Source organism: Elephas maximus, chromosome 3, assembly GCF_024166365.1.
Source record: "Elephas maximus indicus isolate mEleMax1 chromosome 3, mEleMax1 primary haplotype, whole genome shotgun sequence".
NCBI lineage: Eukaryota > Metazoa > Chordata > Mammalia > Proboscidea > Elephantidae > Elephas > Elephas maximus.
Window position 1 is genome coordinate 182,728,141 of NC_064821.1, and position 17,016 is coordinate 182,745,156.

A 17,016-nucleotide genomic window follows, 5' to 3' on the forward strand; every position below is an offset into this window, starting at 1 on the left:
AAGATCATTAATCCTTGCTATGCCATTAAAAACCCTTCATAATGTGATTTCTCCAACCTCATCTCCCATACTCTACCCCAGCCAATCTATAACTCAGGCAGCCCCTATGTCTCCAATGCCCTTTTTCTCCCCCAAAATTACTTATTCATAACAACTCAGGTCTAATGACTCTAAGACTTGCCTAGGCAGTTACTCTGTAACACTTATCACCCTGTTTTAAGTAATGCATTACTTACATGTCTGCTTCCCTGGCTCAGCCACGTGCTTCTCTATTCATCTTTGTACCCCAGTGCCTAGCATATATACAGAGCTCAGTAATCTTCTGTTAAGATATTTAGTGTTGACTTGATGTGACTGAGTAACTGTTTAAAAGCTTTGGATGCAGTTATACATAAAAAAAAAATTAAAATACTATAAAACTTCCTGTAATTTATCTTGAAGAAAATTACTACCAGAGGAAAAACTTTTTTGGTCTAGCCTAAAGGAAGATATGGTAATTATCTGGGTTTTGGACAAACTTCTGGTTCAAAATTTTATTAGTCCTCTTGACCTTTTCTTAACTCTGGAACTGCACAGAATCACATGCTCAGAATGGGAAAGCATACAATGAGGAGTTTGTTGGTCTAACCCTTCTCCGTTAGCTCTAACAGCACCTACTTGAACATCTAATAATGTCAAGACACTGCCTGCCTCTCTAGCCAGCTATTTTTAGATGGTTCTGAGAGAAACAAAAATTTGTTAGAAAGAAATCTCAGAAAAAAAAAAACCTATGAGAATTTAGTGATTATTTCAAGGGTCCTTGTATATGTGAAATCTGTGTAACTGAACTATGTATATACTTCCATTGCTACATTTATTATGTGCTGTTATAATTTATTTATTTATTAACATGTCTGTCTCTCCAAATCACTGTGACCTCTTTGAAAACAGGAAACCCTCTCTTATTCATTCAATCCTGTTTTTCCAGGATCTGGCATGGTGACTGGCACACACACAGTGGGTACTTACTCAGTTTTTGGTAAAAGAAAGAGTAAGTAATCCCAAACGGAAGGATGGTAATACCAATAAACAAGGCAATGAACACAAGAAAAATAAGTTAGGAAAGGAAATATTGGTGATATGATAGCAGTAGATACCTAGCAGTAGGTTGCAAACAGGAATCTAGAGTTTAGGTGAAATTGGGACTTATCTTCATAGAGAAAAGACATGGTGGTGGATGAAATGGCCAAGGGGGTGAGTGAGTATTAATAAGCTATCAAAGGACGCTGAAAAGGAACAATCAGAAAGGTAGATACAGGAGTACCACTTCAGAAAATCAAATAGGAGTTTCAGGATTGGAATGGGGACAAGAAAGGCAAATGAATTATTACATTTGGGATAGAGTTGAATGAAGATTGAGAAAAGGTCACTGGACTTATTGTTTAAAAGGTATTCTTTGTAAAATTAAGAATACACAAAGAGAGTTTAGTTATCTATTTTAGGAAGAATTAATCCATCTCCATTTGGCTTAGTGTCTTGGGTATACTCTCAAAACATTCATTCATTCATTCAACACTAACAGATTTTTCTTCTCTATTTTTAGCTTCATTACAATATACCCTACATATCACATACCAAAAACTTGTTGCTGTTGAGCCAATTGCGACTCAAAGCAACCCTATAGACAGAATAGAACTACCCCATAGTGTTTCCAAGGCTGTAATCTTTACACAAACAGACTGCCACATCTTCCTCCCGAGAAGCGGCTGTTTAGCAGCTAAGCACTTAACCACTGTTCCACCAGGACTCCTATACCCTCCATACTAGCTCAGTAACATGGGTTTACATACATTTACATGTATGTAAATAAACTACTATTTTACCTTTCTACTGAGTTACTTGTTCACTTACTTGTTTATTCCCTGTACCATTTACAGGTAACTTCCTTAGCCTTATATGAGGTTTTATTTTTTGAAAAAGGTATAACTTTTGAAGTATACCCTAAAAACCAGCAAGTTTCAAACATTCCCTAATAACATTAAAGCACATAATTTCCCCATCTAATGAACAGGGAATAAAGTATCATTAAGATGTTGGTGCTGTAGGCTAGTTTCACTAGTTAAGAGGTTAATTTCCACACCAAGCTGAAAACAAAAATACTTTCAAATTCATGCCTCAGAAAAATTACCAGTCACCACATGTTCCACACCTATTGTTCAAATTGCTAGATAGCTAAAACCACAAATGTTCAAATCAGTTATAAAAGGAGCATGTATTTTTCTACTGCCATATTTTATCCACAGTCCCATCTACCAATTCTCAATCTCACAAAGAATTTTATTAAAACTTTCTGCTGTCAAATTGATTCCAACTCATAAAATTTTAAGGTTTTGGACACTGATTCAACAAACATACTGAGTAACTAATATGGGCCACGCACTGTCCCTGCTTCTGTTATTATATCAGATAAGTCTTCTACTGAAAGGAGGAAAAAGAATACTGGAATGGAGGGTGCTGTTCTTTTATTTAGGGTGGTCTCTTGATAAGTTACTTATTTTTTTCTTGATAAGTAACATTTGAGTCAAGACCAGAGAAAGTGACGGAGTGTGCTACGTAAATATGTACTTCTTGAATATGTTCTTGAAAGAGGAAAGGGCAAGTCAAAACCTAGCGATCTTGGTTGGCATGTTTAAGGAACAGTTTTAAAGGAGGTCACTGTGGCTTAACCAAAAAAAAAAAAAAAAAAAGAACAAGAGGAAAGTTATTATCAGATGAGGACAGAAAGGAAGGTGAGGGCAAAATCAAATAGGCCATTGTAAAGATAACTTTTCAGTGAGATAGGAAGCAATTAGAGGGCTTCTGGGCAGAGTAGTAATATGATCTAATTTACATTGAAAAGAATCATTCTGGTTGCTGAATAGGGAAGATTGGGGGGCAGGGCAAAAGAAGAAGCAAGGAGGCAAATCAGGAAACTATTTTCTTAATCCAGATGAGAAATGAAAGTGGCTTGGACCAGGGTGGTAGCTGCGGAGGTTATGAGAGATGAACAGATTCTGGATGTATTAGAAAGAACTGCAAGGATTTGCTTCTGAATTAGAATGATGTGTGAGAGAAAGATAAAGAGAAGCTGATGAGTTTGCTTCTCATTTTACTGAAAAAGCAGGGAATTTCCACACATTTCAACCTCCTCTTATAAACTCTACCTTTTCTTAGGTTCCTGTGAATGAACCATATTCATAACTAAGTCCAGGAGAATTCTGCCTTAAGTAACTGATAATGGAGATGCTGCCCTTAACTAAGAAAAGAAACACTGACAGGGAGAGGAAATGAGTTCTCTAGCAAACATTCTAGTGAAAATGTCAAATAGACAATTAGGTACACAAGCCCGGAATTCACATTTAAATTTGGGAGTTAGCATACTGAGGGTACTTAAAGCCATGAGATTATCAACAGGGAGTGAATGCATACAAAAGAGGTCCATGGACATATCCTTGGGAGACTCAAACCTTTAGAGATTGAGAAGATGAGGAGAGTGAAGTTGGAGGAAACCCATTAAAACATAACCTCATTACTCTGATATTATACATTTATAAAAGCTTAAAAAAAAAAAAAAAAAAAAACGCTTTCAATAGCATCTATAATGACTTCATTATGCTCAATTCTCCCCGGTGCTGTGTCCTCCCTTGGCATCCATGACTCTGGGTCTCCTACCTCACCCATCACTCCGTTTGTGATCCCTTTCCAAACGGCTCTTCTTCCTGCCACCACCTACTTACAAGTTCTTTAATAAGCCACCTTCTCTATACAATTAATCTTCTTCAAGAATGCCATCCATGATGCTTCAACATTAGAAGAACAATTAATGTAGTCCATCATATAAATAAAAGAACCACATGACCTTATCAATTGATGCAGAAAAGGCATTTGACAAAGTCCAACACCTATCCATGATAAAAACTCTCAGCAAAATAGGAGTAGAAGGAAAATTACTCAACGTAATAAAGGGCATTGACACAAAGCCAACAGCCAACATCATCCTAAATGGAGAAAGTCTGAAAGAATTCCCCTTGAGACCAGGAACTAGACAAGGATGCCCTTTATCACCGCTCTTATTCAACATTGTGCTGGAGGTCCTAGCCACAGCAATTAGGCTAGATAAAGAAATAAAGGGCATCCGAATTGCTAAGGAAGAAATAAAAGTATCTGTATTTACAGATGACATGGTCTTATACACAGAAAACCGTAAAGAATCCTCAAGAAAACTACTGAAACTAATAGAAGAGGTCAGCAGAGTAAAAGGATACAAGATAAACATACAAAAATCAGTTGGATTCCTCAACACCAACAAAAAGAACATTGATGAGGAAATCACCAAATCAATGCCCTTTACAGTAGCCCTCCAAAAGATAAAATACTTAGGAATAAATCTTACCGGAGACGTAAAACACCTATACAAAGAAAACTACAAGGCACTACTGCAAGAAACCAAAAGAGACCTACATAAGTGGAAAAACACCTTGCTCACGGATAGGAAGACTTAACATAGTAAAAATGTCTACTCTACCAAAAGTGGTCTATAGATACAATGCAATTCCGATCCAAATACCACTGACATTTTTTAATGAGATGGAGAAACAAATCACCAACTTCATATGGAAGGGAAAGAGGTCCCGGAAAAGAAAAGTATTACTGAAAAATATGAACAAAATGGGAGGCCTCACACTACCTGACTTTAGAACATATTATACCACCACAGTAGTCAAAACAGCCTGGTATTGGTACAATAGATACACAGACCAATGGAACAGAGTTGAGAATCCAGACATAAATCTATCCACCTATGAGCAACTGATATTTGACAAAGGCCCAAAGTCTGTTAAATGGGGGAAAAGACAGTCTTTTTAACAAATGGTGTCAGCATAACTGTATATCCATCTGCAAAAAAAAAGAAACAAGACCCATACCTCACTCCATGCACAAAAACCAACTCAAAATGGATCAAACACCTAAATATAAAATCTAAAACGATAAGGTTCATGGAAGAAAAAATAGGAACAATGCTAGAAGCCCTAATACATGGCATAACCAGTATACAAAACATTACTAAAACTGCAAAAACAGCAAAAGAGAAATTAGATAACTGGGAGCTCCTACAAGTCAAACACCTATTCTCATCTGAAGGCTTCACCAAAAGAGTAAAAAGATTACCTACAGATTGGGAAAAACTTTTTAGCTATGACATGTTCAATCAGTGGCTGATCTCTAAAATCTACATGTTACTGCAAAAACTCAGCTACAAAAACAGAAGTAACCCAATTAAAAAATGGGCAAAGGATATGAATAGACACTTCACTAAAGAAGATATTCAGGTAGCTAACAGATACATGAGGAAATGCTCATGATCATTAGCCATTAGAGAAATGCAAATCAAAACTACAATGAGATTACATCTCACTCCAACAAGGCTGGCATTAATCCAAAAAACACATAATAATAACTGTTGGAGAGGTTGTGGAGAGACTGGAACACTTATACACTGCTGGTGGGAATGTCAAATGGTACAACAACTTTGGAAATCGATTTGGTCCTTCCTTAAAAAGCTAGAAATAGAACTATCATATGATCCAGCAATCCCACTCCTTGGAATATATTCTAGAGAAATAAGAGCTTTTACATGAACAGATATATGCACACCCATGTTCACTGCAGCACTGTTTACAATAGCAAACAGATGGAAGCAACCAAGGTGCCCATCAACAGATGAATGGATAAATGAATTATGGTATATTCACATGATGGAATACTATGCATCAGTAAAGAACAATGATGAATCCGTGAAACATTTCATAACATGGAGGAATCTGGAAAGCATTATGCAGAGTGAAATTAGTCAGCTGCAAAAGGACAAATATTGTATAAGACCACTATTATAAGAACTCAAGAAATAGTCTAAACAGAGAAGAAAATATCCTTTGATGGTTATAAGAGGGAGGAGGGAGGGGAGGAGAGAGAGGGGTTTTCACTAATTAGATAATAGATAAGAACTATTTTATGTGAAGGGAAAGACAACACACAATACAGGAGAGGTCAGCACAACTAGACTAATTCAAAAGCAAAGAAGTTTCCTGAATAAACTGAATGCGTCAAAGGTCAGCGCAGCAGGGGTTGGGGTCTAGGGACCATGGTTTCAGGGGACGTCTAAGTCAACTGGCATAATAAAATCTATTAAGAAAACATTCTGCATCCCACTTTGAAGACTGGCATCTGGGGTCTTAAATGTTAGCAAGCAGCCATCTAAGATGCATCGATTGGTCTAAATCCACCTGAAGCAAAGGAGAATGAAGAACACCAAAGACACAAGGTAATTATGAGCCCAAGAGACAGAAAGGGCCACATAAACCAGAGACTACATCAACCTGAGAACAGAAGAACTAGATGGTGCTCAACTACAACGGATGACTGCCCTGACTGGGAACACAACAGAGAACCCCTGAGGAAGCAGGAGAGCAATGGGATGCAGACCTCGATTTCTCTAAAAAGACCACAATAAATGGTCTGACTGAGACTAGAAGGACCCTGGAGGTCATGGTCCCTAGACCTTCTGTTTGCCCAAGAAAGGAACCATTCCCAATCCAACTCTTCAGACAGCAATTGGAGTGGACTATGGGATAGAAAATGATACTGGTGAAGAGTGAGCTTTTTGGATCAAGTAGACACAGGAGACTATGTGGGCAGCTCCTGTCTGGAGGGGAGATGAGAGGGGAGAGGGGGTCAGAAGCTGGCCAAATGGGCCCAAAAATAGAGAGTGGAGGGAAGGAGTGTGCTGTCTCATTAGGGGGAGAGTAACTAGGTGTATATAGCAAGGTGTATATAAATTTTTGTATGACAGACTGACTTGATTTGTAAACTTTCATTTAAAGCACAATAAAAAGTAAAAAAAAAAAAGAACGTCATCCACTATCCTGGCTTTAGTTGTGCATTTAAAAATGTCGATAAGTCATGTAAAGAAACTATGCCCTGGCCCTCAAATTTATTTCACAAATTTTTACTTTGAGGGGAACAATTCAGATCTATTGGAGAAAATTCTGTCCAACTAAATTTGTTTACAAAACTTCCCAGTGGGAGATTTCCTTTCATGCCTTTAGTCTGAAACTTTTTAAAAGATAGTTAAGTGGATCTATAATTTCAGTGAGTCTTCAAAAGCTGTAATAGAGCAAAATTTATCACATCACTTTATTTAGAAATTTTATTTTTCTATATGCTTTTAGAGATTAAAAAAAGATAGAAAAGAATATTTTACCTGGTAGGCACAAAATCTTGTAACCAAAAATAGGATATCAGTGTTGATAATATTATGGACAAAGAGGTTGCAAATCCTTTTAAAATATTATCTGCATACTTAATAACAGCAGCTATTACAAGGCCTCCGAGTGCCTGCAAAAGTTTTAAAAGATTATTTTTAAAAAAGAGTATATATTAAACGCTTTTCAAAACAATCTCCTTACTAAATGATATTTTAGGCTTTTGTCCTATAAATTTAATCCCATTATAATAAGTGATTTATATTGAGAAACCGTTTTAATTCTCTTGGAATCTAGGTTTCAGGGGTCAATGGAGTCAGGGCGACCCACTCAGTCCATGTGCCCTTACGTGTCCTTTTTAAACTTAAGCCTTGAAGAAACTAGTTCCCTAAAGCCACCTCTAAGTCAAACAGTAGCCTAAAGCAGCTTGTGTTGTTGTTGCTGTTTGGTGCCATTGAGTCGCTTCCAACTCAACAGCGACTCTATACACAACAGAACGAAACACTGCCTGGTCCTACACTATCCTCACAATTGTTGCTATGCTTGAGCCCATCGTTGCAGCCACTGTGTCAATCCACCTTGTTGAGGGTCTTCCTCTTTTCCGCTGACCCTGTACTTTGCTAAGCATGATGTCCTCCTCCAGGGACTGATCCCTCCTGACAACACGACCAAAGTATGTAAGACGCAGTCTCGCCATCCTTGCTTCCAAGGAGCATTCTGGTTGTACTTCCAAGATGATTTGTTCATTCTTTTGGCAGTCCACGGTATATTCAATATTCTTTGCCAACACCACAATTCAAAGGCATCAATTCTTCGCTGGTCTTCCTTATCCATTGTCCAGCTTTTGCATGCATATGATATGATTGAAAATACCATGGTTTGAGTCAGGCCCACCTTAGTCCTCAAGGTGACATCTTCCCTTTTCAACACTTTACTCTTGCAGACAATTTGCCCAATGCAATGGGTCTTTTGATTTCTTGACTGCTGCTTCCATAGGTGTTGACTGTGGATCCAAGTAAAATGAAATCCTTGGCAACCTCAATCTTTTCTCTGTTTATCATGATGTTGCATATTGGTCCAGTTGTGAGGATTTTTGTTTTCTTTATGTTGATGTGTAATCCATACTGAAGGCTGTGGTCTTTGATCTTCATCAGTAAGTGCGTCAAGTCCTCTTCACTTTCAGCAAGCAAGGTTGTGTCATATGCATAATACAGGTTGTTAATGAGTCTTCCTCCAATCCTGATGCCCCGTTCTACTTCACATAGTCCATCTTCTCAGATTATTTGCTCAGCATACAGATTGAATAGGCATGGTGAAAAGGATATAACCTTGACACATACCTTTCCTGACTTTAAACCATGCAGTACCCCCTTCTTCTGTTCAAAGCAGCTTAGTGGAGTCTATTTTGCCTTGGACATTGGGCTCTTTTGAAGAATCATCTATGTGTAGTCAGTTTTGAGGAACGGGAACTCCACTGTCTGATTGAAAGCTGTATTTTAGGGTAAGTTGTTATTATGTAAACACAGTTCCCTGGCCTTTTTCCATGGCAGTGTTGATGCGACGCGGTATAAGAGTCTCTGGAGGCTTTCTCATCTTCAGTACGTTTTTGACTCCCTAGTTAAAATGTTGCAAACCCTGGTGGTGTAGTGGTTAAGAGCTACCGCTGCTAACCAAAAGGTCTGCAGTTTGAATCCACCAGGCGCTCCTTGGAAACCGTGTGGAGCAGTTCTACTCTGTCCTATCGGGTCACTGTGAGTCGGAATCGACTCGATGGCAACGCGTTTTTTTGTTTGTTTGTTGTAGTTAAAATGTTACCCCCATTTGCAAATCATATATTAAATAAATTTCAGTCAGTTTCTATTATTGGCTTAATATGATTTTTATTTTAACAATATTAAACATCTCTTATAACCAAAAGACTTCTAGGTTTTGTTCAGTAGCTCTCTATTTTAAAAGGTATTTGACAAACACTAGAGCAGTCAGCAGTTTGTTATAATGGAGCTTGATCATAACATGAAGAACACATTTATCCTCAGCCAATGTAGTGATGACACATCACGCGTTGGGACAAATGTGGGAACAGCAGTCACTCTGAATAGTGAAGTATTTTTACTTTTGAGCAAAAAGTAAATAATTCAAGTCACCTTAGCCTTTCAGTAGCCTCCTAGCTTGGCTTTCTCCCCATTCTAGTCCACCTCTAATTGCTGTCAGATTACTCTTCCTAAAGTACATTGAATCCTTTTTTATCCTTTCTTTAAGAATGCAGAAAGAGAACTTCATGACTAATGCCTCTCAAAAACCAAACTGTGGCTACTTAAATAATGAGGTTTTACTACCTAGTTTTATTTTCTGCCAAACCCTACTTACCAGCTCCCAAATATGGGTTACCCACTTTGCCAATTTTCAACTGCACCTCTCCCTAGGATGGAAGTTTGCTAGAGGAAGTAATGAATTATTGCCAGTCGAGAGCACTACATCTTGATGTTTACATTCCGGGTCCCAACACTTCCTGGCAACAATGTCAGTCATCTACTTACTCTCTAGCTGATCCCTCAAACCAGCTCCACCTGATCTTTTTATTTGCCCAAACTTTTAGCCTCTTACTCTCAACAGATGGCTTCCTGTCTTACTTTGCTAGGATAAAAGTCTTCATACATAAACTCCCCTGACTTACCCTATATCCATTTAAAATTTTCTCTACATTTTTACTTATCTTTGTTTCATTCTCATCTTTTTTTTAAATTATTGTTGTAAAATATATACATAACACAACATTTGCCAATTAACATCACTCTCTGCTATCTTAAATACAGATGTGTCCTTCCAGCATTCCAGAGACAACTATCCTTTGCCACCCACTTTCCAGGACCTTGCTCCTTATACTTGCAAACACCTCCCGAATGGAAGAAGGCTCTATGAGGGCAGTGGTTTGTATCTTCATTTTTGTATACTCCAGAGTACTCAATAAGTATTTTTTTAAAGATGAAATTAGTTACTCAGAACTTTCCATCAGTCCACCCCCAGACAATTTCAAGTTATATATAAACTGAAGTAATTTGACAGGAATATTCCAATATGTAATCACATTATGAGGCTTTGAAATGTTACAGATTTAAATCTCTGTATCTACTCCTTAAGCCTTCAACAGCTGACCACAGACTTCCTGTACAGTAAGATTCGTAGAAAAATCTAAGGTTCTAGTCTTTAACCTCAATTATTTTATTTTGTTAACTATTTTCATTATGTTAAATTTAACAATTTTTTAATTCACAATCCCTTTTCAAAATAAGTTTTTATTTGGGCATTAAGACTAGTTCTATTTTAACTTCTCTGAATAAACTCAGATATAATGAACAATACAGCAGAAGGGACATTTTTACCTTACATCAGTTCACCAGTAGCTACGTCAATTCTCTATAATAAAGTGAAGTTTATTAGCATTAAATATAAGACTTTAAATGCTTTACCTGAAGAACAACAACTATCCAGGTCAGTCGGTTATATCCCTGAAAAAATCCATTCTTTGATACCAATTCACCATCATAAATGTATACACCCATTAATCCAAATATACTCCCAAAGAAACCTAAAAAAATATATAAAGTTTATGTCATATGTGACTTAGTTTATCTGAAAAGATATTTTTCCATTGATATTCCAAATAAAAAACCCATTTTATATTTATCTTTTCCTTTATGATAAAATTTGACTGCTTAATTTTTATTGGATAGTTATATAAACTTAACAACAAAAGTATACTTATGACTGCAAAAGAAACATATGAGAATATAAAAAAGAGCTGAGATTACCAAATTTGGAATGCTAAAATAATAAAATATATAAATTCCTTGTTTGCAAATCTTTGCAAACAGCTCACTTTTGGCATATTTCATTGATTCTTGTGTCTTCCCAATGCTAGGTCTAGATTTTCATATATTCATACATGAAGGTATAAAACTTAGGCACATAATATAGCATTTTTCCCGTTAAGTTCTGAAATTACAATGAGTAATATCCAAAAAATCCGGGCTAAAAAGCAGTTGATGATAGGCAGCACTAGAACCTGTCCTTACTGACGTCTCAGAGTTAGGGAAAGCAGCTCAGTGAGAGCAAGAGCTACGTCTTGTTCACTGCTGAATCACTCACCTCTACCACAGAGCCTGTCTCTACCCCGGAGCCTGTCTCTACCCCAGAGCCTGTCTCTACCCCAGAGCCTGTCTCTACCCCAGAGCCTGTCAGTCACATATTACTGGATTTAACTGATTTCCAGGAGCACTTCTAGGAAATCAATAAGGAAATGGATGTGTACAGGGGTCACCTTTTATGGGTAGTCTTGGTAAGATATCCAGACAAAAAGTACAGAGTTTCTTTATAAAGGGCAGTTTTCTTTATAAAGTCATAAATAATCAAAGTATTCCAAAATGGAAAGGAACTGAAAAAGATGTGAAATGTCCTTTCTAAAATTCCATTTATTCCAGCTCTATCATTTTACAATGTCTAATTTCAAATGTAAAAATAATGCCACCATAATTCAAAATTATAAACACTCCTGAGGATATTAGGTTTTTTTTTTTAATTATAAAAGTAACACTTGAAAATTATTTTAAAAATGTACAGCACAGAAGGGTACAGACATATACATCGGTATGTACGGATCTACTGCATTCTTTCCAACAGCATAATATTTCCTTGTGTGGATGATAACAGTATCAAATACCTATATAACACCATGTGTTAGGAATTTTTCTAAGTGCTTTACATATGTTAAGTCACACAGTCCCATGAGGTAGGTACTTTTATGCCCATTTTATAGATGAAGAAACTGAGGAGGTTAAATGACTTGCCCAAACTCATACTGCTGGTAAATGATTGTTATAGATTGAATTGTGTTCCCAAAAAATATGTGTTGTAAATCTTAACCCCTATACCTATAGGGGAAACCCTGGTGGCGTAGTGGTTAAGTGCTATGGCTGATAACCAAAGGGTCGGCAGTTCAAATTTGCCAGGCGCTCCTTGGAAACTCTATGGGGCAGTTCTACTCTGTCCTGTAGGGTCGCTATGAGTCTGAATTGACTCAATGTCAACAGGTTTGGTTTGGTTCTATAACTGTAGTTATAATCCCATTTGGGAATGGGTTTTCTCTGTTATGTTAATGAGGCAGTATTGGTATGGGGTTCTTAAATCAGTATCTTCCGAGATATAAAAAAGCAGATTGAGCAAGCAAGCAAGGAGGGATGGGGGGAAGATAGAGGCCATGCAACATGACTGTCAAGGAATGTTGTTGTTGTTAGGTACCGTCGAGTCAGCTCTGACTCAAAGTGACCTTATGTACCACAGAATGAAACACTGCCCAGTCCTGCGCCGTCCTTACAATCGTTGTTATGCTTGAGCCCATTGTTGCACCCACTGTGTCAACCCATCTCCTTGAGGGTCTTCCTCTTTTCTGCTGACCCTATACTTTACCAAGTATGATATCCTTCTCCAGGGACTGATCGCTCCTGACAACATGTCCAAAGTATGTAAGATGCAGTATCACCATCCTTGCTTCTAAGGAGCATTCTGATTCTACTTCCAGGACAGATTTGTTCATTCTTTTGGCAGTCCATGGTATATTCAATATTCTTCACCTACACCACAATTCAAAGGCATCAATTCTTCTTCAGTCTTCTTATTCATTGTCCAGCTTTCACATGCATATGATGTGACTGAAAATACCATGGCTTGGGTCAGGTGCACCTTAGTCTTAAAGGTGACATCTTTGCTTTTCAACAGTACTGAGAAAGACCGCTTTAAAATGACCTTTAAAGAGGTCTTTCGCCAAGGAATAGAAGCTGAAAGAAGACAAGGATCTTCCCCTAGAGCCGACAGAGAGATAAAGCCTTCCCCTAGAGCTGGCAGAGAGATAAAGCCTTCCCCTAGAGCTGGCACACTGAATTTGGACTTCTAGCCTGCTAAGCTGTAAGAGTAAAGTAGAGAGTCAGTGAAGAAGAGTCAGTGAAGGTCAGTGAAGACCCTTGACAAAATGGACTGACACCATGGCTGCAACAATGGGCTCAAGCATAACAACGACCATGAAGATGCCACAGGACTGGGCAGTATTTCGTTTGGTAGTACATAGGGTCGCTATGAGTCGGAACTGACTCGACGGCACCTAACAACAACAAACAAAACTGTGAGAAAATAAATTTCTGTTTGTTAAAGTCATTCACTTGTGGTATTTCTGTTATAGCAGTACTAGGTAACTGAGACAGTGCTGGACTCATGATTTGAACCGAGGCAGTGTTCCTTGGGTGGTACAAATGGTTAAGTGCTTGGTGGTGTACTAGTCAAAAGATTGGCAGTTCAAACCCACCCAGAGGTACACTGGAAGATTGGCCTAGCGATCTTCTGAAAGATGACAGCCTTGAAAACCCTGTGGAGCAGTTCTACTCTGCACACATGGAGTTCACATGTGGAGTCAGAATCAACTCAATGGCAACTAAAAGCAACAGTGTGGCTCTGGAGTCCATGATTTAACCATACTGATAATTTATTTAACCAGTCCTCTAAATTGTTGTTTCCTAATCTTTACCACTGTAAACAATGCTAAAATGAATAACCTTGGGCATCTATCTTCATGTTCTTGTATAAATATATCTGTAGAATATAATCTGATCCAAATGTAGAATTCTTGCATCAAAGCCTGTATGTATTTAATTGCATCCTGAAATTGAGATCCAATAAGGTTATATCGATCTATGTACTCCTACCAACCACATGTGATAAGAGTTCCTGTTTCTTCCTAGCTAACACTGGATATTATCAATTTGCTAATCTCTGATAATTTGATGTTTGAAAAAAATGCTATCACATTGGTTTAATTTCTGTTCTTGTATTTTTGATTCATCTATTCAATGAGATGGTTTGACATAATAGCCACAACAATGCACTCAAACACACCAATGATCAAGATGGCACAGGACCAGGCGATGTTTCATTTTGTTATACATACGGCTGCCAGGAGCCGGGGCCAACTCGACAGCAACTAACGACAACATAACTTATTTAAGTATTCTTTTCAAAACATTGAATCAGTTTACCATTTTTTTCCCATGAGTAATATAGTATGAGGTCAAACTAAAGAATAAGTTCATGGATATTCCTTTTTATCTTACAGTTCAAGAAAATTTTGGGCAACTCACACAACTCTGAATATTCCTTTCTAAAAAAAAAAAAAAAAAAATGTTTCCACAATGATCTCAAATCCCATAAGGTATAAGTCACTATTATGCTTTCAAAATACATATGTATAAGTCCTCGTAATATGAATTTAGAAATATGTATACCTTTGTAAGACTCTATAACATTAACTATAAGTCATTAGTAACCTGTAAGTCATAAGGAGATTATATAGAAAATTTCAGAACTTAGACATAGAAGCATGTGAAGTGTGTAAAGGATGTAAATAACCTTTAAGGTCACTTTGACCTGATGTGCTGTGTTAAAAAAGACATAGCATGCTTCATCTTTGTAAACTAGCATTGAAACAGAACCCTAAAGAACCCGCCTAATTTCCAGCCTTGAAGAGAAGATGCATCATTTGGCTACTCTCTAACTCTGGAGCAGACATAACACTACTACTCTTTGACATCACATGCCCTTGTCGTGTGGACCCAAGGTAGCAAATTCACACATAAACCCTAAATTTCTGCTCACTCACTGACAGAAGGCAGAGACAGAACTAAGATTCTGTCTGCTGCTGCCGACCTTGAACCCTAGCTACGAGGGACCTTTGCCAAGTTCAAAGCCTAATTAATCTTTGCTCCCGAAACCTTTTATTAAAGGTAAAAGCCTGAAGTCTAAAGATTTGAACTCTAACACTGAACTAACGTTGTAGTTGTTAATTCTGATTATCTGGTTCTAAATGAATGTTGTGAGGTTCTTATATGTGTGCCTTGCCATGACTAACTTAGAATAAACTAAACAAGTTTATGCAAGTCAAACTGGAGTATCTATTACTTTTCTGAGATTTCTAAAACCTTGTACAACATTTATATAAATGGTGTACATTTATTAATGCTTACTATATACTTTTCCTCCTGAATGCATTTTATGCTAAGCACTTTACAGGTATTATCTCATTTAATCGTCATAGCAACCTATATGGTAGGTACTGTAATTAAGAACCTTTTATAGATGAGGAAAGCAAAGCAGAGAAAGGTTAGGTAACTTCCTTAAGGTCACACAGTAGTAACTGACAAAAACAGAATTTGCATAGTCTAACTAAAAAAAATAAATAAATAAAAATAAATAAATATTTTTAGTTTTTAACTATAAAACCAAGCATTCTTCACCAGTATGCTATAGGCACACTCTTTATGAAATTCAAGATAAAACTGCTTAATGCTTTTGAAGTCTGTGAGCCTTGCCATCTAGAGAAACCAAAGTTTATTAGTGTTTATCAGGGGCAGAAGGGAGGAAGGAAGGTGAGATATAGCTTAAGAAGCACTGAGTTACTGTTTACATGATGGAAAATCTGGCAAAGGATATCGGTGATGGTTGCACAACATGATTAATATAATTGGAGTCACTAAATTGTAACGTGAAGAATGTTGAATTCACAAATGTTGTTATATATATTTGTTATGGATTGAATTATGTTCCACCAAATATGTGTTGCAATCCTAATCCCTATACCTGTGGAAACAATCCATTTGGGAATATGGTTTTCTTTGTTATGTTAATGAGCCTACAACAGTATAGGATGTGCCCTAAACTTAATTACTTCTGTGTTATAAAAGGAGCCTTGGTGGCACAATAGTTAAGACCTTGGCTTCTAATCAAAAGGTTGGCTGTTCGAATTCAGCAGCTGCTCCTTGGAAACCCCACGGGGCAGTTCTACTCTGTCCTATAGGGTCACTATGAGTCAGAATCAACTCAACGGCAACGGGTTTGGGTTTTTTTGGTCTGAGGTATAAAAACAGCAGACTAGACACAGAACCAAGTGGCACAAAAGGGGAAGACAGAGGCTATCTGATGATGACAGAGGCAGAAGAATCTACAAGCCCAGAAATCCCAAGGATTGGCAGCTACTAGAAGTGGCTCTGTGGGAGATAAGACATGACAACCTGCTCCTGTAAAGATTACAGCCTAGGAAACCCTATGGGGCAGTTCTGCTCTGTCCTGTAGGGTCGCTATGAGTCAGAATCGTCTTAACAGCACACCACAACATTAGGAAGCTGAAATAAACAAGAAAGAACCTCCCCCTAGACCACACTCTGAACTGGGACTTCTAGTCTCTTCAACTGTGTGAAAATAAATTTCTGTTCCTTAAAGCCACCCACTCGTGGTGTTTCTGTTATAGCAGCACTAGGAAACTAAGACAATAATTTTACAACAATCAGAAAAAAGAAAAAGCATCTCTTTCATTAAGGGGCACTGAATCTGTTGTGGGTGATGAAAAACTTGGAACCAGATAGTGGTGATGGTTGCACAAATGGCAAACAAATCTCACTCACTTAATTGTACACACAGAAATGGTTGAAATGGCAAATGTTTTATTATGTATGTTGTTGTTAGGTGACATTGAGTTGGTTTTCGACTCATAGCAACCCCGTGTGACAGAGTAAAACTGCCCCATAGGGTTTTCTAGGCTGTAATCTTTACAGGAGCAGATCACCAGGTCTTTCTCCCACATACCTACTAGGTAAGTTTGAACTGCCAACCTTTTGGCTAACAGCTGAGCACTTAACCATTG

The 17,016-nt window shown here is 37.6% G+C and overlaps 1 protein-coding gene across 4 annotated transcripts in view; it reads right to left on the reverse strand.

The window, feature by feature from the left end:
• SLC35A3 (solute carrier family 35 member A3) overlaps window positions 1–17,016 on the reverse strand; it is a 76,488-nt gene that overhangs the window by 7,777 nt on the left and 51,695 nt on the right. For 3 of the 4 annotated variants that reach the window (XM_049880272.1, XM_049880271.1, XM_049880274.1), the window contains exons 6-7: window positions 10,748–10,866; window positions 7,280–7,413 (exon numbers count right to left, since the gene is read on the reverse strand). The exons of the other annotated variant lie outside the window; for it this stretch is intronic. In XM_049880272.1, the coding sequence (XP_049736229.1) occupies window positions 7,280–7,413; window positions 10,748–10,866 (253 nt within the window). The remainder of the gene's footprint in view (window positions 1–7,279; window positions 7,414–10,747; window positions 10,867–17,016) is intronic. 4 annotated transcript variants of the gene reach the window in all.